We start from the raw sequence: 22,315 nt of genomic DNA, 5'->3' as shown, positions 1-22,315 counted from the left end.
ATTTTTTTTGTGATTGAAAAAAAAATGTTAATTAAATGAACTAATTTGTTTAACTTACAAACATGTGATAAGTTCGGATTTAAATTTTTTGGATTTATTAACAAGTGAGTGAGTTTTTTACTCATTAAATAATTAATCTGTAGTATAATCTATTTGGACAACTTTAATTTCTTTCATACACCACCACCTATAAATATATTTACTCTCATGTATAAAAAATGATCATAGCTTATAAATATAATAGTAACATAAAAGAAAATTGTGTTAATAGTTTATTAGAGATATATTGTAGTTAATATGTGACTAACCATAACAAATAATATTAAAAATAATCTTAATTCATAATGTTCTTAACATTTTTTATATAAGTATTTATGATTTTTAACTGAATTTTTGCGTATAAAGCATTAGTCTACTTTTCACTGTGTTATTTATTTATCTATTTGACTTAATATATTATTAAAATCTTTATATTTTGGTCAAACATCTAAGTTAATATTTATAACACATTTTAATAGTATTCTTTTTTGTTAACTATTAAATATGCAAAAAAAAAATGACATTGATACCACTTATATTCACATGTACAGCATATTATCAATCACATTTACTGATTCACAACTTATCAATAATAATACTCCATTATACATGTATTGTCACCATTAACACTTTATATCTCACTTCAGTAATCCAATAACACTTTATAATTTGTTTATATATTATATTCATATACAACGCATTTATTAAATTTCACCATATAAAAGATGTTTAAGCAAATCTCATTTGAACAAACTTCAACACCAAGAAAATTGTTCTTTTGGAAAAATTTAGTTTGAGTGAGGTTTTTAGCTCAAATTAAAAATGTTTCATTTGAGAGAGTATTTGAATAAGAAGTATTTTACTTGAAAATGTTTTCTTTTAAGTTAAGATCTAAGAGTCTAAAAAAAGTAGTGTTTTACAATTGAGTTTAAAATGGAAAAAAGTTAATTATTTTAATGTTAAAAAGTATAAAGAATAAATAAAATTTCTATAAATAAGTATTATTATTTTAAAATACGTTTTTTTTTATAAAATCTTTTTTAGAACTCTTTCTCTTCTATATGAGATATCTCATAAATTGATTATTCTTTTGAAGATTAGATATTGTAGCACGAGGTGAACTCATCAAGATTACTTGATCAATTTCTTCAACATAGTAAGTGGATTTTATGTCCTCTTTTTGGTCAATTGGTCTTTCTTCTGCATGTGGCTTTTGTTCAGCTTGTATGTAACATTTGTGCTCATTTTGTGAGTCAATGTTGATTAGTGGTCGTATTGATATGTCTTTATCGTGTTTGCGTTTTTCACAGGGGCAGTTTGAGCTATATGTGTGTTTAAGGGTGCTTTAAAGGTCTTTGAGTTATTCTAGTCGTCTTTCAGGTAAGGGAAACTAGATGTTTTAGTGTGCTTGAGTTAGATATTTTTTTCTAATTGAAATTGGTATGTTGTGAATTTGATTTTTATTTGTGTTGAATTGAATGATATGGTTTGTTGATTGAATTGAGTTTGATTTGTTTTTGGACGGTTGAAATTTTTTGACTTAGTGTTGAATTAAGGAACCGAAGATCTGACCATTTGAGTCAATTGGTATGCACTCAAACATTGAAAATTATTTTTGAACCAAGCACTGAATCAAAAATACTAATTTGATAATCTAAAGAAGTCTTTAGTTTCCCAAATCACATAATTGAGTGTATTGTTTTCTGATATGATGATGAGCGGTACTTATGTGGCATTGAGCGCAAGCTTGGTTGTACAAATCTGAAAGCATTTTTGTTCCAGATTGCTTAGCGTCCATTTTCACCGCTAAGCAACCATTTTTGCGAATGCTCTACTGTTGAGCGATGGTAAGTTGAGGTTGAGCTGGCAATCTCTTGTGCAAGTCTAAAAGTATTTTAGCTACAAACTGCTGAGTGCCATACTTGTACTATTGAATGTGAAAAAATACAAATGCTTTGGCACTAGGTGGTGGCAAGGTACCGTTGAGCGCCAATTTTCTCTGTAAGTCTGAAACAATTTAATTTATTTTCGTTGAGGGCCACCTTTTGCAAAAAGTTTATTGTTGAGCACCACCTCTAAGCATCATTATGTATACTAGTTTTGTTTCTTCTTTTTGATTGTTTGGTATTGACTTATATAATCATTGATTATGTTTGTGAGTATGATGACTGTATATATGGAAATGAGAATATTTGTTATGATTATATGTGGTAATGTTGTTGAGAAAATTTCAAGGAAAAAATTTGTGTGGTGAAGTTTAGTGTGCACTTTAACATATATGAGTTTAAAAGTAAGTATCCTAATATACTACGAGCCATTTGACTCATGTAGAGATGAATGAGATGCTCGAGAGAATGGTAGGAAGTCTTAGCCTTTGACTTTTGATCTTAGGCATGAAAAGATTAATCTCGTGAGTTATAGGGTGATAATCCTTGTGTTTATAGCTTTGTAGAGCATAAATACTACTACGAGTGCATACTTATAGTGACGCCCTATGTCAAAGCATGTATTAGGATAATTAAATCTAGAGTCAACTATATGTATGTTTTTATGAGTTCTAGTACTTTATAAATGTTAAAATAGTATTTGATATGATTTAACTGTCTTATGATGTTTCCTTTCGAACACTAACTTATCCTACTTTTTTTTGTGTATTTTTTTTTTTTTTGCAATGATCATCTCTCAATGTAAACAGATGATAAGTTAGTTGTTGACATGCCTTTGATGAAAGGTGATGACTTGAATACTTAATCGTTTGCCTTTGATGAAAGGTGATGACTTGAATACTTAATCGTTCTTTTTAGATGTTTTATATAGAACGATCTTTCTTTTAAACAACTTTGATAATTTTTAGTTGTTATATATATTATATTAGTATTGTTAATATATGGATAATTATATTAATGTTTATTATGTTTTTTATCTATGTTGTTTTCATTTCATTCAAATAAAAATTGTCTCTTTTAATAAAAAATACCAAAATAATGAAATTATGAATTTTTTTAATATAAATTTTAATATAAAAAAATCAAGATCAAAGCATCTCAATCCATCTATTTCCAATATATATAAGTTAAAACATTAATTTTTCAAGTTTCACATAAGACAACAAAATACAACCAATCTCAATGTGCAATTGTTAAAAATTAATTCTACACCAAAGTAGTTATTCTAATTATCCGAAACATGTACATAAAATTAATCATAATTTATCCAATTTCAAATCAGGATCAGCTCTAGATACAAAATCAATTAAAAATGAAATGAAAATATTAATTCTCCTAAGAAGTTTATATTTGATGAGGAAGAAAATTGGAAAGAAGTGGTTGTAACAGGTTTAACTGATATTTAATTTATTTAAAAAGAAAATGTTTGAGACGTAAGATGAAAATGTTAGGTAAAATGAATATTTATGATGTAAAGAAAAGATGCATGATGAATAAAGAAAGGAAATAAAAAAGAAGACTTTATATTAGTTTTGAAATCTGAAAGGATAGAGTAGCACGTGACAGTGTACATTTGTGATTGTAGCAGGTGGCTCCCTCCTTCTCTTCGGAAACACCCGTGAAACTTTCTCAAAAATCACCTTTTTTTTTCTTTAGGGAAACACATCTTACCAACAAAATTAATATGCTATTTATTTCATATTGCTAATATTATTAAATTTTCGAATCAATTTTTAATTTGATATATAACTATCTCTTTTAAGTTTTTTCTTTTTTAAATCCAATTTTGAGTATAACAAAGAGAGAAGCTGAAAATGAAAAGAAATAACCAAATAAGTAAATCTTGAAGTTTAATTTAATTTTCTAAACTGATTTGTAGGAGGATAATTATATTAATTATAAATTTGGTTTAACTTTAGTCGTTATACATCCTCAACACGATTCACTTATGTCAAAACATTTATAACTTATATATGAAACTATATAGTTAACATGTGATCTTCAATAATGTTTTAAAATTGATTTTTCACTAATTTGTTTGAAATTTTTATCTTTTTTTTTTATATATATATAGAAAAGTAAGTTACTTTAAGTTTGTAAAAATATTATATATATATATATATATATATATATATATATATATATATATATATATATATATATATATATATATATATATATGGGGTTTGCTAACGCGCGTACGCCTGTTTTTCAGTTGGTACATTTTAGCAATGTGTACCGGATTTTAGTAGACAAAAATATCCTTATATATTATGGATTCAAGTTTTAAGGTTAAGGATATTTTAATAATTTTCATTTTCAAAACTTAAAAAAAAAAAAAGAAACCCCCCAAACCCTTACTCACCTCTCTCATTCCTCTCAATCCTTTCTCTTTCATCTCTCTCACTCCAACCTTTTCTCTGTCATCCCTACTGTAGCCCCAATTGAAAAAAATCAGAAACACATGCCTTTAAAAAATTTTCCTTTGTAAAGAGTTGAATCATTGACATATTCACCTTCAAGGAAAAAGGTTCATCTAAGATCTCTTCAATTTCACCATCTTCACTAACCTCTCTAATTTCATCCTTTGTATTTGTTGAATCATCATCTCTAAAAAAAACCCTACAGGCCAATTACCAATTCTTTCTAATGTCATTATGCTTGTGAAAATTAGATAAAATTATATATGACAAAAATTATAAAATAAAAACTCATTATAAAATCATTTTTTGTAAGAAATTGTTTAACATCGAGTGAAAATTGGATAAAATTAGATAAGACAAAAATTATAAGACGAAAACTCATTATAAAATCATTTTTTTGTAAGATTGGTTAACCGCAAGCTTTTTTTATTTTTTCAATTGAGGCTACAAGGATGACAGAGAAAAGATTGGAGTGAAAAAGAGAAAAGAGAAAGGGTTGAGAGGAATGAGAGAGGTGACTAAGGGTAAGGGTTTTGGGGGTTTCTTTTTTTTTTTTTTTTAGTTTTGAGAATGAAAATTATTAAAATATCCTTAACCTTAAAACTTAGAATCCATTATATATAAGGATATTTTTGTCTACTAAAATCCGGTACACATTGCTAAAATGTACCAACTGAAAAACAGGCGTACGCGCGTTAGCAAACCCATATATATATATATATATATATATATATATATATATATATATATATATATATATATATATATATATATATATATATATATATATATATATATATATATATATATATATATATATATATATATATATATATATATATATATATATATATATTTCAACTTTTCTCAATCAAACATAGGTCAAATAATTACATATAATTGATATCCAATCTAGATAGTGTACTTCAAAACATAAGGTTCCAAGTATTATATTTGGTTTTTGTTTTCAATATTTATATTTGGTTCAATCAAATTTATTTTTTTGTTAAATTGATTTAAATTACTTTTGTTTTCTAGATTTGTATAAATTGCATTGAATTGATGTTTATATTATATTTGTAAATATCACATGTCTATTTTTTGTTTTATTTTTTATTTATTTAAATTTTAAAAAATTATATATTAATGTTAGTATCATATTACATAACAGAATATTTTTATATATATCACATATATCATAATCAGTCTTACGTGACAATGTCAACGTGACATATTAATGTTATTTTTGTTAAGAATTTTTTGTTTATCGATGATTTTGTTCTATCAATGAATTTTGTATATTTGTAATTTTTTTTAGTTTTTCAATCATTATATCTTTCATTCATTTCTTCCTATTATTGTACTTATTATATTAATTTATTTTTCAGGATCATTCTTTCATTATTAAGTAAAGATGAGTTTGGACTTCTGAGTATTACACTAAATCTATAACTTTACAAAGGAAATTTGAGATAGTTTGATTTGTGTTCTTTTTTTTTTTTACTTTTTGTTTAATCCGGAATGTAAATGGATTTTATCTCTAAAAATTCTGTGAATCACACAAAAATTTAACAATGTAATGTAAAAATATAATAATAAATAAACTTAACTAAAAATATTATATATATATATATATATGTGTGTGTGTGTGTGTGTGAAGTTTAATTTTTTTAATGATTCAAATCGTTGAAACGTGATATATTTTTTATTTAGTATAAAATTATATATTAAGCAAACATGATATGCATTTTTACTGCTAAAAGTTACAAATTATAGTTGACAAAAAGAAATTTATTTGAAAATTCATAATTAGATTTTTAAAATTGGTGAAATCTTACTTTTGTAAATTCATAGCTTTAATTATTAATTTTCTTTTTTTTGGTAAGTGGACTAACCCATTAAACTCGTGAATTATGAAAGAGAAGAGCAAACTTTCTGAAAATTTTATTTAAAATGTGTAAGTGTGTAGTTTTCCTAGGACTTGAAATTATCTATAAGCACGTCCAAGACTCTATAATAACGACAAATTCATCAAAAAACATGTAATAAAGAATTACTATGCAACGCAATGTGTGAAGACCCAAATAAAATAGTATTATATTCTTTTTTACATTAAAAAATAAATGGAGATAAAAATTTAATTAAGGTAAAAAGGGTTATTAAGCCCTAGTTGGAGGCAGTCAGGTCCATCAGATCAAAGGCACATGACCTTAGCAGGAGTCTTTCTCCTAAGTCAGCTTTCCATTCTGCTAACTTCTTTCTTCTCTCTCTAAAAACTCATCTTCTAAATATTGCTCTTCCTTCACTCTAAAATACCTCCATGTTGAACCCTTTAATTTTTGAATAGGTGTGCTCAAACGTTCACCGCGTCAAGGGCTCCGTAACGGACTGAACGGGTTCTTGTTCCAATCGGTAAGTCACTTTCTCCTTTTCTCCACCGTTTCTAGCACCTAGGGCATTGCTATTTTACTGAATGCATGCCACTAGAAGTGTTCTATTTCAAATTTGTGGTAATTTCTAGCCTAAAAAGCTAATTCTATCACCATTGGGTGATTTATAGGCTTTGAATTTTTCTGTGAGGAGCACTATTTAAATCATCACTGTCAAGTAAACTGTGAAGTTTTCCAAGTAAGGGGAGCTAATTATTTTTGTATGAATTTATTTTATACAAATATATGCAGGTTGAATGTTGAACTGGTGTGTTCTTGTGAAGCTGTTTTATGATGTTAATTTTTATTGGATAATTATAACTGAGACTGTGAAATTGTGCTTAAATAATTTATGCTTTGGTGTTGAACTGGTACATGTGGCAATTATGTTTGTAAGTGTCTCTCTTGAAATTAATCTGTTTTGGTTGAAATTAATTTGTTTTGGTTGAAATTGTTCTGGTTAAAGGCTTTGGAGTAAGGGTTCTGTGATAGCATGTACATGGGCAGGTACTGTTTAAGGTTACTGGAAGGGAGATATATATAATTGGGTATTTGATGTCTAGAACATTGTAGAACAGTTTTAATAACTTAGATAATTAAATCATAACTTGTTAAAAGTCTTTCTTTGTTGGTAGGATAGAGGGGACTTAAAAACCTGAGTTGGCACATCCCTGATCATAGAGCAGCCCTGGCCTGTTTCAGTACGTTGTGACTAGTCATATGTGCTAGCGACGAAGGTGAGTCTGATGCGTTCAGACATCTGAACCCTCTCCGGTGACCAATTGGGGGAAAGTAAGATCTCTACTATGATGAAAATTAGACAAGTAGTTTACCAAATAAGAACCATGATATATATATATATATATATATATTATATTATATTAACATGTGAAACGTATCATATAAATTGTTATCATAATATATATATATATATATATATATATATATATATATATATATATATGTATGTATATTATTAAATGTTATGAAAATATAAGTTAGGAAAGCATGATATATATATATATATATATATATATATGAACGTAAACTAGTGCATGGAGGGGATCTCACTCATTTTTCTTCTTCTGTTTGGATTGATTGATGTTGTTTGACTGCCAGGATGTATGTATGGTGTTGTTGAGTGGTTGTAAAACATATGAATGTGAACTACAATGATGTAATTGAGTATGAAGTGGACATCTCAGGGTAAGATGATTGAAAGTGATGTGTGGGGTGTTGATGTTGTTCTGTATAACTGTATGGAGCTTTGAACTGGTATGTCTATCCCTACACTCGAAGCACTGTTCATACTCAGATAGAGGAGAGCAGTGTAAGTGGTGAGAGTAGAGGGAGGTCCTCGTCTATAGTCTTAGAGTTTAGACATATACAAATTTGGGGATTTACCTTACATAGTGTTGGAGAGTGTCAGCTGAACTGCGCAAGTGCAAAGACGACCAATAGTTCAACAGTTATACTAATCCAGATGAGTCGTGTTGAGTGTTAGAGTCATGGTTTAATGTGTTATGTATTAACCGTTTTATATATACCAAGCATGATGATTATTAATTGATTGAACAGTATGATTACTGCCTGTTTATCTAGCTCACCCTTGCTTCTGTGTTGTGTGTTGCTTGTGTATGTTTTTCTTTGCGATGATCATCCACTTGGATGGGAGCAGATGTGGTTGAGGAAATACCTCTGGAGCAAGAGGTGGAGGAGAATGATGCTGCTGCACAGTCTGCGTAGGATTTAGATATCTAAACTCTTGGATGTTAAATACTCAAAACTGTCTGAGTTTAAAACTCTATATTATATTTTGGATGACTGTAATTTCGTACTTAATTACAAGTCATACTCTAACCGTTCTCTTTACTTGGATGTTGACGCCTATATTATATAATTGTGGTTATTATATATTTGGGATGTTATACAATGGCAATGCACGAATGATTTAACATTTAAAGAAACTCTAATATAAGAATATGGAAAAAGAGTATCAAACTATAAAAGATCAGAAGTGTATCCACGAAATTGAAAAAATTCGAAAAAAATAATTGTTATAATTTACAATCATCTTAATAAAAGACAATAGTGAAGAAGAGTTAAGAAGTTACAATATTATTGATCATAGATGATGCTGATAGTTAGGTATAAGTATCTTTAACTTCCAAATTAATTAAAGTTAGTTAATAACACTTAATTACTTTAATTTAGAAAATGCTTGAAATAACTTAAACACATAGTCTTACATTTCTAACAAACAATAAAAATCAGTGATAACTATTTAGTTTTCTATCGAATCTTACAAAATGGTTTATTTCGGTGTCAATGCATTATCTTCCTAAACATTCTAAACTAAACATTCTAAACGTTAGTTTTCTTAAACAAAATATTTAAAATATTTCTTAAATAGTGAAAAAATATACAATATTTAAAAAAAATAAAAAAATAGGAAGTTAATACATGAAAAGTTAATGTTGGATTTTTCAAGTAAGAATATTAAGAAGAATTGATAATAATTATATTTCATCCTTGATTAATGAAGTGTAACGTGTGAAATTTATAGTTTTAACGTTATAACATATTTAATAAATATGATGAAGCAAAAAGGAAACATATTTTATTTATACTTATCCAAAATATAATCATAATTTAAACTTTATATATCAAACATTCTACTTCTAAGATTATCCAATCATAAACTAAAGTTTATTCTAAATAGCCGAAATTAAACTTATAATACTTCAGCTATCCAGACATCAATATCATTAACATCCAACACCTACTTCAATAAAAGATCTTCCATTGCTCAGATCAATCAGATGATTATTTTCAAAAAGAAATATTCAAATAAAAACAAAACACAAATAACAGGGTAGGCTAATTTATAGAAGAATCAAGAAATGTATTTCAATCAATTAAGAACATAACAATTCTATTATTCATTTCAGATACATATATCTAGACTCTAAACTTTGACCATCTGAATACATGTATTGATGTCGAACTATTGGAAGACCTGCGCATGTGTGGTAAAACAACATATCACCTAAACTACCACCACACAAGGTTAATCCGTCAAACATCAATGGTTAAGCTGACCCCAGGCTAAGGATCTCCTACTACTCCTCATGACATAACAACCCCTCTCTACTTGAGGTTGGATGGATATTGAAGTGTCAGAAATATTCCTCCATTTCAAAGCTCATATAGTAGTATATTACACACAAGTACAACACAAGGGTCTTTCCCATGAAATTCCTTTCACCGCATACTTAAATCGAATACATTAAAAGAGCCACAGAAGCAGAAGAATTGCACAAAATGGAGAATTGGAAAAGAAACTTGGCGGTGAGCTGCATAGCCTTGCCACTCAGCGCCATTCTTCATTCAAAGTTGATGTCAAAGCTCTTGGCTTTCTAGCACTTGAGAATCGTTGGCTATCGTTGAACGTCACACTAAAAGTTTAACAACTTCAAATTTTGATTTAGATGCACCAAGACCTATCAAATGATCCAATTTGTATCTTTGTCACTATAATTGATTTGAAAACATGTTTATCCTTCATATTTGATACAAATTGGTTCATTTGGTTAGTAACTTAGTACATTAGATCAACTCAATTATCCAAAAATACATACATCAAATTTGACATACTATCAACCAAATTTTGCGAACTAATTAGTTAAACAAGTCTTAAATGGTCTAAAAATAGATGAGGTTTACTTATCCAACCATTCCTTCAAAATTTTGACTATCAAACCCCCTCTCCTCTCCTATTTTTTACTAAAACCGACTATTATTCTAATCTATTGTGCACTCCAATTTTAACAACACATAGCTCTACCCAAAAACAACTTATCCTTCGTCAAAACCCCAATAATTTTGTAAATTTTTATTTATATATTATTTATGTTATTTAAATGGAAACTTGATAATTAAGATGCGATGGTTGAATGGTGAATTTTGAAAGCAGTTATCTTTATAATGGAGTGTGGAATGGGTGTGCTTGAGATTAATTTCAAAGGCTAATGATTTGAGATAAGATCTCGCAATAAAAAATAAAAAATAGAAGGTTTATTTGGTTTAGGTATTAGGGTTGAAAAAGAAGAAATTATGAAGAGAAGTAGGTAGAGTGTGGAAAGATGGAAGAAAAAAAGTGGAAGGTTTTTATGTGGGAGTGACAGGTGTCGGACACCCATGAGTGTGATGAGAGACAGTGATGCAGTTAGCTTTGTCTTAGGTTTGTTTGGCATTTAGTGAATAGTGAGCTACCCTACTTCTCTTCTCTCAGGTTCTGTTCTTTCTTCTGCACATGCTCTGCTCCGTCAAAACCCAACATCATTATATTGGACCCACACCCACACAATTTCAAATTCACACGTAAATTAATAACTCTTTTTTTCCTTTTATTTCTCTATTTCTTATTATATTATCATCATGTTTTCTGGAGCTATTATCGAGTTATTGTCCAACTATTACCGAGGTGCTGTTAACAAATTGTCCAAGTATCATTAGGTATTTCTTATTATATAGAATAGTTTATCCTAAGCTGAATAAACGATTATACATTAGAGATATTTTTTCTTATTCGATTACGTGTGTATTTTATATATATATATATATATATATATATATATATATATATATATATATATATATATATATATTGTTTTTCTTGTTATAACATAATACAAGTTTTTTTGACACATGATATTTTTTTTCTTTTTCAATCTTTTTCATGGAGTCACGAGATATTATAATCTTACTTAAATTTTAGTTCTAGTTTCACTAATTATATCTTTATATATACTCTATTATTATTAAGAAAAAATAGGTTATTTTTATATATAAATATTCTAAAAAAAAGTCATGAAATCAATATTTTTATTTGTTTATAGAATCAAACCTTAAACTTTCCATACTAAAATACATAATGTAAGTTATTAAGTGGTGTAGTGCTAGATTTAGTTTATTAAAAATGTAAGTTTTGAGCTGGCTATAAATCAAATATGTATAACCCGATAAACTTACTTAAGGCGGGTTTCCTTTTTTAAGTTTAAGTAGTCTTAAATTTCAGTTGAATTTAACTAAATACACATTTTTAAGTTTAATTAAAAATAGACTGTTCCAACTGAAAATTTGCATTAGTTATAAGGATGGTATATTTAGTGTTTACATGTTTTTAGTTTTCATTTGCAAGATTAGTCTTTAATTTAATAAATTAAAAATATCGTAACAAGACCAACGAATTAAACATAGAAAATAATATTATTCAATAAAATTTATTTAATTCAACCAAATATTGTTAACAATTTTGATTATACCAAATTACTTTCCAATCTTTTCAACTCCACATGAAGTCATTTTTAATAAAATTGAATAGTTTGCTCTGATTATTTACATAATAATATTTCTATACACTTATAGATATACACATAAATATTATTTAGGATTCACATACTCCTCAAAATATAAAAATTAAAACATAATTAAGAAGTTTGCTCACTTTTTTTTAGTTTTAAACACACATAAATATTATAAAGTAAGTAAGAGAGAGTTAATGGTTCAACACATTAAAATATACTTATGATTCCTCGTACTATTTAATTTCATACATTTCATTAAAAATAAAATCACAATTTTAAAATTCTTTGAGAAAAATTATTTCAACACAAAATTAATCCAAATAAGTTCACCATATCAATAATACACCAACAAAATTTCCTCTTAATCATGCATAAAAAAATAAAAGAATTTAAAACACCAATATAAATAAAATTATTTATCAAAATCAAGTTATGACAAAATCAAATTAATATTGTAAAGGCCTCAGAATCATTAGGCCATTGGATCCTATGTGGGGCAGCTGGTCCATCTCTCTAAGTGAATCTGACCTTAAGAAAGAGCTTAATAGATTCTAATTTTTTGAGCTTCTCTCTCTAAAAATTTCAAGCCCTAACTCTCTCTGCCTTTTCTCTAAATTTCCAGTTCTTTGAACCTTTCAATTTTGAATTGGAGGGTGCTCAGTCAGACGTTCATCTAACTGAAGGCTTCCTTTTGAACCGATCGCATTTTCGATTGGACCGGTGAGTCAACTTTTCCCTTCTCTGTCTCCATTCTCAAACCTAGAACATGCAATGCTACTGGTTGTATGTTATTAGGGGGTTTTGTTTATATTTTTTTTGTTTGTTAAATCAAGCTCTAAGAGTTGTTATTGTCACCCCTTGGCGGTTTATTTGGTTGAGTTCTAATTTGGTGAGACACCGTAAAGGAGAGTTCCTGTGAGCTTGGTAATTCGACTCTGAGGTAAGGGGAGCTAATTATTTTTGTATGAATATATTTGTGCTTAAATAATTTATGCTTTGGTGTTGAACTGGTACATGTGACAATTATGTTTGTAAGGGTCTCTGTTGAAATTAATTTGTTTTGGTTGAAATTGTTTTGGTTGGAGGTTTTGAAGTGAGAGCTCTGTGATAACATGTATATGGGCAGGTACGGTTTAAGGTTACTGTGAGGGGATGGTGATATATATAATTGGGTATTTGATGTCTAGAATACTGTAGGACAGTTTTAATAACTTAGATAATTAAATCATAACTTGTTAAAAGCCTTTCTTTGTTGGTAGGATAGAGGGGACTTAAAAACCTGAGTTGGCACATCCTGATCATAAAGCAGCCCCGGCCTGGTCCAGTACGTTGTGACTAGTCATATGTGCTAGCGCCGAAGGTGAGTCTGATGCGTTCAGACATCTGAATCCTCTCCGGTGACCAATTGGGAGAAAGTAAGATCTCTACTATAATGAAAATTAGACAAGTAGTTTACCAAATAAGAACCATGATACATATATATATATATATATATATATATATATATATATATATATATATATATATATATTATATTAACATATGAAACATATGATATAAATTGTTATCATATAATATATATATATATATATATATATATATATATATATGTATATTATTAAAGGTTATGGAAATATAAGTTAGGAAAGCATGATATATATATTATTATTAACATATGAAAAGTATGATATATATATATATATATATATATATATATATATATATATATATATATATATATATATATATATATATATATATATATATATATATATATATATATATATATATATATATGAACGTAAACTGGTGCATGGAGGGGATCTCACTTATTTTTCTTCTTCTGTTTGGATTGATTGATGTTGTTTGACTGTCAAGATGTATGTATGGTGTTGTTGAGTGGTTGTAAAACATATGAATGTGAACTACAATGATGTAATTGAGTATGAAGTGGACATCTCAGGGTGAGATGATTGAAAGTGATGTGTGGGTGATGTGTGGGGTGTTGATGTTGTTCTTTATAACTGTATGGAGCTTTGAACTGGTATGTCTATCCCTACACTCGAAGCACTGTTCATACTCAGATAGAGGAGAGCAGTGTAAGTGGTGAGAGTAGAGGGACGTCCTCGTCTATAGTCTTAGAGTTTAGACATAGACAGATTGGGGGATTTACCTTGCATAGTGTTGGGGAGTGCCAGCTGAACTACGCAAGTGCAAAGACGACCAATAGTTCGACAGTTATACTAATCCGGATGAGTCGTGTTGAGTGTTAGAGTCATGGTTTAATGTGTTATGTATTAACCGTTTTATATATACCAAGCATGATGATTATTAATTGATTGAACAATATGATTATTGCTTGTTTATCTAGCTCACCCTTCTTCTGTGTTATGTGCTGTTTGTGTATGTTTTTCTTTGCGATGATCATCCACTTTGATGGGAGCATATGTGGTTGAGGAAATACCTCTGGAGCAAGAGTTGGAGGAGAATGATGTTGCTGCACAGTCTGCGTAGGATTTAGATATCTAAACTCTTGGATGTTAAATACTCAAAACTATCTGAGTTTAAAACTCTATATTATATTTTGGATGACTGTAATTTCGTACTTAATTGCAAGTCATACTCTAACTGTTCTCTTTATTTTGATGTTGACGCCTATATTATATAATTGTGGTTATTATATATTTGGGATGTCACAAATATCCTCTTCCCCACAACTCTAATATAATAAGAAAACTCGGTGAAAAAATATGCTAATAAAAGACAATAAAAGAAGAGTTTTTTAAAAATAAATTTTTAAAATATACTAATAAATGAGTACTTAACTTTTTATTTGTAAGTAATTTATTTTAAAATCTATTAATAAAATATTAATTGTTTTTTTCGTTTTTATTATATATATATATATATATATATATATATATATATATATATATATATATATATATATATATATATATATATATATATATATATATATAATGAGAAAAAGTTAATAATTGGAAAATTAACATAATTTACTTTTTTGATAGAAAATAATTTTAGTGAACTACGATAAATAAATTCAAACAATTTTTTCAGCATTATATTTTACATGTTCATTGGAAATGATTTTTTCATTGTTGTATATTTTTACAATGAGATAACGTTATTTTGAAATTATTTACAAATAAATGGGTAAAGTGCAATGCTTTTATTTCTTCAATTTACTCTAATTCAGAATAAAATTTAAAATCGTACAGAATAAAATAAATTCAATTTTTCATAATTATAATAAATATGTAAATTATAATATATAAGTGTTGACAAATATATAAGTTATCTTTCATTCATATATTTGATCATATTGATTTTTATATAAGTTGTTTTAAATTAAAATAAAATGGTTAAAGTTAGATATACAAATAAAGATGCAAAAATAATTTGAGAGAACTGAAAAGGTGTTCTTATTTACAAATTGAAAATCGGAGACAATAATGATAACAATATGATCTTTTGAATGGTAACGATGTTCCAAAGTGAAACAGTGAAACCAAAGAAACACATGAGCCGACAATTACGAAGATTAGAAAACACTTTATACGACACCAAATCCAAAGCTATGATCATGTCAATAACGCTATTATATTGGCTCAACGATACATATTATAATATTTTTAATCTCATTATGCAACGTATATTCTTATATTATTCCCCTCACCAACCAAAACATATATAATTATTATACATTTTTAATATATTTGATAATTTAACAATGATTATCCTAAATTTACATTTTATAAACTTTTTAATTAATTAATTTATCAGTTAATGATATTTTTTCTTACATCACATCCAATCTTTTCTTCTTCGATTTCATAATCAAAACGCTAAAAACAAATTGATTTATAAATAGTATAATTTTCGACCAAAAGTCAATCAAGAATAACATACAATTTCAGACTTTTTAAAAATCAAATCAAGATGAAAACGAACGATTAAATCACTCATATATTTCTCACCAAATCTAAGAAAAAAAATTTGAAAAACAAAAGTTATTTTTTCTTCTTCAAGCACAAACTTTATCAATAATGTTATTCAATTTGTCAACAACCTTTTGAAATAAAAACAAACACCCTAATCAAATCACAATACCAAAATGCTTATACATGCATCCTGTGTGTGATTGAGTTTTGATGAAGAGGTCAAGAAAAAAGAAGATAAAATTCTCTTCACTTGGGATTTTAAAAATCAAAAGTCTAAATTCCATTTTTGTTCAATAAATTTAAAATAATTATTCAATATTTTTCTTCAATTTATTCTGAACTCAACGTGATCTTCATATTTTTTAAAAAGACTTAATTTAATACATGCTCACGTTATTAACTTTCACCTTAGGATGGGGAGTTGAACTTTTGCGTTTGAATATTTTAAAAATATATAAAACTGTAATGAGTAAAAAAATAGATTAAAAAAAATAATTACAAAAATTGTTATTAAGCAGAGAAAGAAAAGAAGAGAGGAAATATGCCATTAATAGAATTATTTTGAACTTATATAGATTCTATTTGGAATCATTTTGTAAGACTAAATTATTATTTTTAAAAGATAAAACAATGAAATTGAATAAATTAGATTCTTTTTTACCAAAATAAACTTATTTCTCTTATAAAATTCTTTAAATAAATACATCTGCCCTTTATTTCATTTACTGTTTTCTTTGAGGCTGAAAAGTTAGCCAGAATTTCAATTCAGCATTTAAAAAGCCAAATTTTAATATAATTTCTTTCCATTTTTTCATAGTTTGAAAAAGAAAGGAGGACAATTCAGTATCACGATTCACAATTCCGAATTCTCAAATGTTAAAGAATTTATTTATATAATTTTTTTAAAAAAGTTTAATGTAAAAAATGGAATAAATTAAAATAGTAGACATCTTAATATTTTTCCTATATAAAGATGGTCAAACGTGGTTGGTATTATTTTGATAGCATTTATTATTTTGACTTTAGACACAAAAAGAACAAATTGGGGACTGACTTCTCTATGAATCACCGAAAGCTGTTCCGATCTCAAATTAATTGAAAACAAAGAATAAATTTATAAATTGATTTAAATATTGAAAGTATATGTTGATATTTTCTTATAATTTTTAGTTACAAAATTAGAAGGTTCAGATTGGAACAGCTAAACAAAATAAACACATTTCTTCCAATAAAAATCATTTTTTATTTATTTTAAAAAATAGTATTCCAAAGTATAAAAATAAGAATTTGTGGGCAAAAAAGAGCCCAATTTATTATTAAATAAAAATCAGAGTGTTAATTTGATGGACAAAGCTGAAACCCACTACAGTAAGTAAGATGGTAATGTTGAACAAGTTTCAACAAAAACACACTTGTGCTGACTGAATGAAGCACAATGAAAAGCAAACAAAAGAAGTTCAGAATGTTGTTATTGCAATATGCAAAGCAGAAAATTGGTCAGCAAACAAACCAAAATTTGTTGGTTGTGGCACTTCCAAAACCAAACAGTTAATCATTGAACATAGGTTGTAGGGAGCATAAAAGCAGTTCTCAACTCCTCAAATGAGTATTCGAATTATCTTATCTAGATAAAGTAAACAAAAAAAAATACAACATCTTAAACTAAAATTAATTTTAATTCAATATTTAAATAAAAATAAAAATATATAATATATAAAATTAAAAATGAAGATTACGCCGAAGACCTTTGCTTCTTGGATTTCTTTCCTGATGCGTGTTCTGAGGATCCCATAATATATGTCTCCGCATTTAGATTTTCTTCAGATTTTCGCTTCCCAAGCTTCTCTGTTTTTTTCTGCAGACGGCCCCATTTTTTAATACAAGCGAGATAATTTATTTAAAGAGAAAATGCTGGTGTGGCAAAGAAAGCCTACAATTTAAACCAATCAAGCAAGAAAATAACAACAAAATTACCTTTAAGGACTTTGTAATGTCAGCTACGTTGTTGTTAGCATCCTCTGATTTATCCACCAGGTTTACAGGCTCCTAAAGAGAGCAAACAAAAATTTAACAAAACAACATGAAGAAGACTATAAAGTAAACAATTTAACAAAACATAGTTGTTTTTTATAGACAAATGTTAGTTGTTAGTATTTTGTTAATAAGGAGAATTGATCGGAAGTGTAACTCGAAACACAGTAAATATTTGTGCGTAGTATAGAAAATTGCAAATGACATGTTGGCATTAACCTTTGGAGGGATGAAGGCCTCTTCTCGTTTCCTTTTGTTTTCAGCAGTTTTTTCAGCCTGTTTCTCCCGCTTCTCTTGCCATATCTTTGCCGATTTTCTCTTGTTACTCAAAAAGTATTCTCCAGTTTCTAATTGTATATCAATCTGAAATGTAGCATAAATTACAAAAGACGCAAAATTAACAAGCAAAATACCAGAAGAATAGTGTCAAAAACTTGGAATTATATATACATACAAAACATAAACGAAAGAAAAATCATATAAGCATGCCAGAAAAAAAAAACAGTTGTGGAATTGATGTTGTCATTTTATTTAAAGGTCAAGAAAATGTTCATATATTCACAAATCCTAGATAATGCACACTTGACCAAGAGGTGATCATATCAATTCCTGAAGATAATGCTCGAGATTGAATATCAATTATAATTCATATTCACTGTGTCTATTGCCTTCATTGAAACAAGTACCAAATAAGGTAGAGTATGCTACCTCATAATATCAGCCACAGATAAAATAGTAGGTCTCATCTTAACAAATTAATTTAGGAGAAAATAGATCAAACACTAATCACAACAGAGCCAGACATGTGGATCAGTAGGGTCTTACTAAGGTAATTGAGTTCTTGAGAACCATTAAAATGTAATTCTTCTTAGAAAACCATTACGCAAATTTAAACCAAAAGGAATTTAATTAAGCATTCATATCTTAATCATAATTGGAAGAAATCCAACTAGATCATATATATCAGAAGTTGTCTCACCTTGCTGGGCTGTTGTGGTGGAGGGAATGGAGTGTATTCTTTCTTCTCTTTAGAGTTAAACTTCTTTTGCTTAACGTTTTTCCTAGATAAAGATATGAAGAGTCAATGAAACTGAAGCCGAGGATGAGAACTTTGCATTTAAAAATTATCAAATAAAAGGCATACTTCTTGAATTTTGGAAGGAACCTATCCCAGTTTTCCTGGGCAAGTTCCGGGTTCTTTTCAAGTTCTTTCTTCATCATAAGAACCTGACCAAGTGAAAAAGAGAAATAAGATATTTTATATACCGGAAATCTATACCATAAAAATCAGCTTGATAAAATACATATCAATTAACCTTAATGTTGTATACAGGATGCATTTTATTCAGCATGCATTCTTCAACAATCCTTCTGATTTGTTTCAAACCTTTAAACGAACCCATAGCAGCAACTGTGTTTCCCTGTGGAATTGCATGAGAAATACAAAGAAATCAGCTCTTTCTATACCACACTCATATCATAGTGCAAGTAAATGTAAAGTCTTCACATTCTAAACAACGAAGTAAATTCAAAATTACCTGGACGAGAATGTAGCAGCCAGTGAGTATTTCAAGAGCCTGCACACCAGTATTACAGTTGGAGAAAAGTGAGTTACAAAGTTGAAGCCATCTATTGATAGTAGTGTGCAGTACAGTAAAACCAAAGCTAGAATGTAAGAACAAAGGGGTCATCCCCATTGCTGCAAAAATAAAATCTTAAAAAATAGCATACTTTTAGGGTGGCAGAATTGGGACCCACAAGATGTTGTCTCCTTTTTACAAATCGCTCCTGCAGTCAGAAAATCAAGTGAACTTCCTACCATCAAACATACTTCCTTAAAATGCTTCAAGACAGAATAAAAGAATTACATGTAAGCACAAATTAAAAAAAAAAAAAACTGTTGAAACAGGGGGAATCCAAAGAACAAAGCAACACTCAATCCAAACACAGGACTCGCAGAGGCACTGGTATTGAATATTCGAGCATAAAACAATAAACACAAAAACATCAGAAAATACCTTATTGCGAACCAAGCCACTGATTTTAATGATATCACATTGCATTTCATCATCAAGTATTTTTATGGCCTGAGAACAAAGAAGAGGACATTATCATAACTGAAATTTGAAAGAAAGCGAGAGAAACAAGAGAAAGAAAGGCACATATATACATACCTGAGGAGCAGAAACACTTCTTGAGAGAAGCCTGATGAGATCCCTGGCTTTGATGATAATATAGGGATCTCTAGTCTTTCTGGTGGTTGAAACTGTCATGGAACCCTCGACCTGTAACAAGTGAAAGTGGAATTAGGATTTGGAAATCAGAGAAAAGGATAAGTGAAGGGGAGTGAGTGTGTACAAGGTTCAGTTCACAAGCGATGCCATATTGTTTGAGAGCAGATTTGACAGTAGGCCATGCTTCTTGGAGATACTTTTCGCGGTATTGAGGGAAGAGGGTGGAGAAGGAACTGACTTCGAGCATGCCACCTTCGTTCCAAGAAGGGTCGAACTTCTCCACCTTCCAGTGGTCAATGTTAGGGTCATCATCCCATGGCTTCGGTTTATCGTGCTTTCCCTTTCTCTTCTCTTTCTTCTGAAATTCTTCTTCATCCACGCCATTCTCATCCTCTTCAAGGTTTCTCATCGCTCCAGTTATATCTCTACAATGCAAATGCTTCTTCTGTTAGGTTTTCAAGTTTGTGTGGAATTAGGGATGACATCAGGTTGGGTGAGCACATATACTAGTTATCCACTACCCGACTCCAATTCATTACCGTCCCATTAGATACAACTAAAGAAAATTAGCAATAGCGAAGAATTTCTTAAAACCCACAGGTATACATAGCTATCCACCAATTTTTTATAAAAATTATTTTATAGTTTTTTAGATCCAAATAAAACTAGAACAAAAAATCCAAACCCAGATCTTCTCCCAAGAACCACAATCGCAATAACTTCAAACCAAACCCAGAACTTCATGGGTTCAATGAAATGCTAAACAAGGCAAACCATATTTTCATTTAGTTGATCCAGCAGACTATATAATTTCATCAAAACCAAGACTTCATTCACCGCAAATACAAAAGCCACATGAATCCAAATGAAATCAAATAATCCAACAGACTATATAATTTCATCAACAAATACATTTCAGAGTTAACAGAAAACTAAGAGATAAACTTCAGCAATTAAACATGTTACATAACCAAGCTCTTTAACTTTTTTCAACACTTAAAGATTCAAACCAATATCCATCAATCAAAACATCATTCCCACTGCGTGGTCTAACATTTATTGCCACCTTCGTGAAGTTTCCAGGGCTTAGCATAAGACTCAAAATCAAACAAAACCTCTCTTGACAGATAAAAAAATAATGGAAACAGAGAGGGAGAATATGAACCTCGTTGGCGCCTGCAACGGTGGGAATTTGACAGCACAGGGGGAAGAGCAGTGGGCTGAGGCGTGCGCGGTGGTGGCTACGGTGAGGAGGCTAACACTGTTTTAACCCTCGAGCATAAAAAAATTACCTTCTAAACCAGAAAACGTGAGAATTCAGCAGCATACACAGGCGATGAAGTTTAGGGATGGGGTGGGTTTAGGGTTTATGCAGCACGCAAAAGCTCATTTTGATTAGATCGGGAATAGATATAAATTATAAATTATTATTTTTATTTTAAACGGATACGAGGAGTACCACAGTATTTTAGTCGTTAATCATTATATATACCATTTAAAATATCCACTATTCAACATACTTTAAATAGCTTTAAACTTCCCTCTTCTTCTTCTTCGTGTTTGAAAATCTCAATTTTAACTAGTGTAATTAGATTTTTATGTTTTAAAATATTGTACAATTTAGTTATTAATACAGCACTAATCATGTTAATTTATGTTTCAGGTATAATAGGTTTTTTTATTTTTTTAAACTTTTTTAATTTTTTTTTTAAATTATCGCGTATTAAATGAAGGTACTATCATATGATAAAGACACTGATGTGGGAATGAGAATACCACTTCAAAAATAGTCCTTTATTTTGTTTTAATTCAATTTTAATTTTTTTAAAAATAGAGTAATTTTATCCCTGATTAAATTTAAAGAAAATTAAACTTTATA

The 22,315-nt window shown here is 28.7% G+C and overlaps 1 protein-coding gene across 1 annotated transcript; it reads right to left on the bottom strand.

The window, feature by feature from the left end:
• Nucleotides 1-17,607: 17,607 nt before the first annotated feature.
• LOC108327932 (KRR1 small subunit processome component) lies at nucleotides 17,608-21,867 on the bottom strand. The gene is made up of 12 exons (XM_017561669.2): nucleotides 21,602-21,867; nucleotides 20,561-20,861; nucleotides 20,377-20,487; nucleotides 20,221-20,289; nucleotides 19,934-19,990; nucleotides 19,741-19,779; nucleotides 19,519-19,623; nucleotides 19,347-19,429; nucleotides 19,182-19,263; nucleotides 18,422-18,565; nucleotides 18,146-18,217; nucleotides 17,608-18,026 (listed from the first exon to the last, which is right to left on the bottom strand). The coding sequence occupies exons 2-12, from the start codon at nucleotides 20,843-20,845 to the stop codon at nucleotides 17,904-17,906; spliced, it is 1,170 nt and encodes a 389-aa protein (XP_017417158.1). The 5' UTR covers nucleotides 20,846-20,861; nucleotides 21,602-21,867; the 3' UTR covers nucleotides 17,608-17,903.
• Between the last annotated feature and the right edge of the window lie 448 nt (nucleotides 21,868-22,315).

Source organism: Vigna angularis, chromosome 2 (assembly GCF_016808095.1).
Source record: "Vigna angularis cultivar LongXiaoDou No.4 chromosome 2, ASM1680809v1, whole genome shotgun sequence".
Lineage (NCBI taxonomy): Eukaryota > Viridiplantae > Streptophyta > Magnoliopsida > Fabales > Fabaceae > Vigna > Vigna angularis.
The sequence above is the reverse complement of the archived record's forward strand: the minus strand, read 5'-3'. Positions and strand labels throughout refer to the sequence as shown.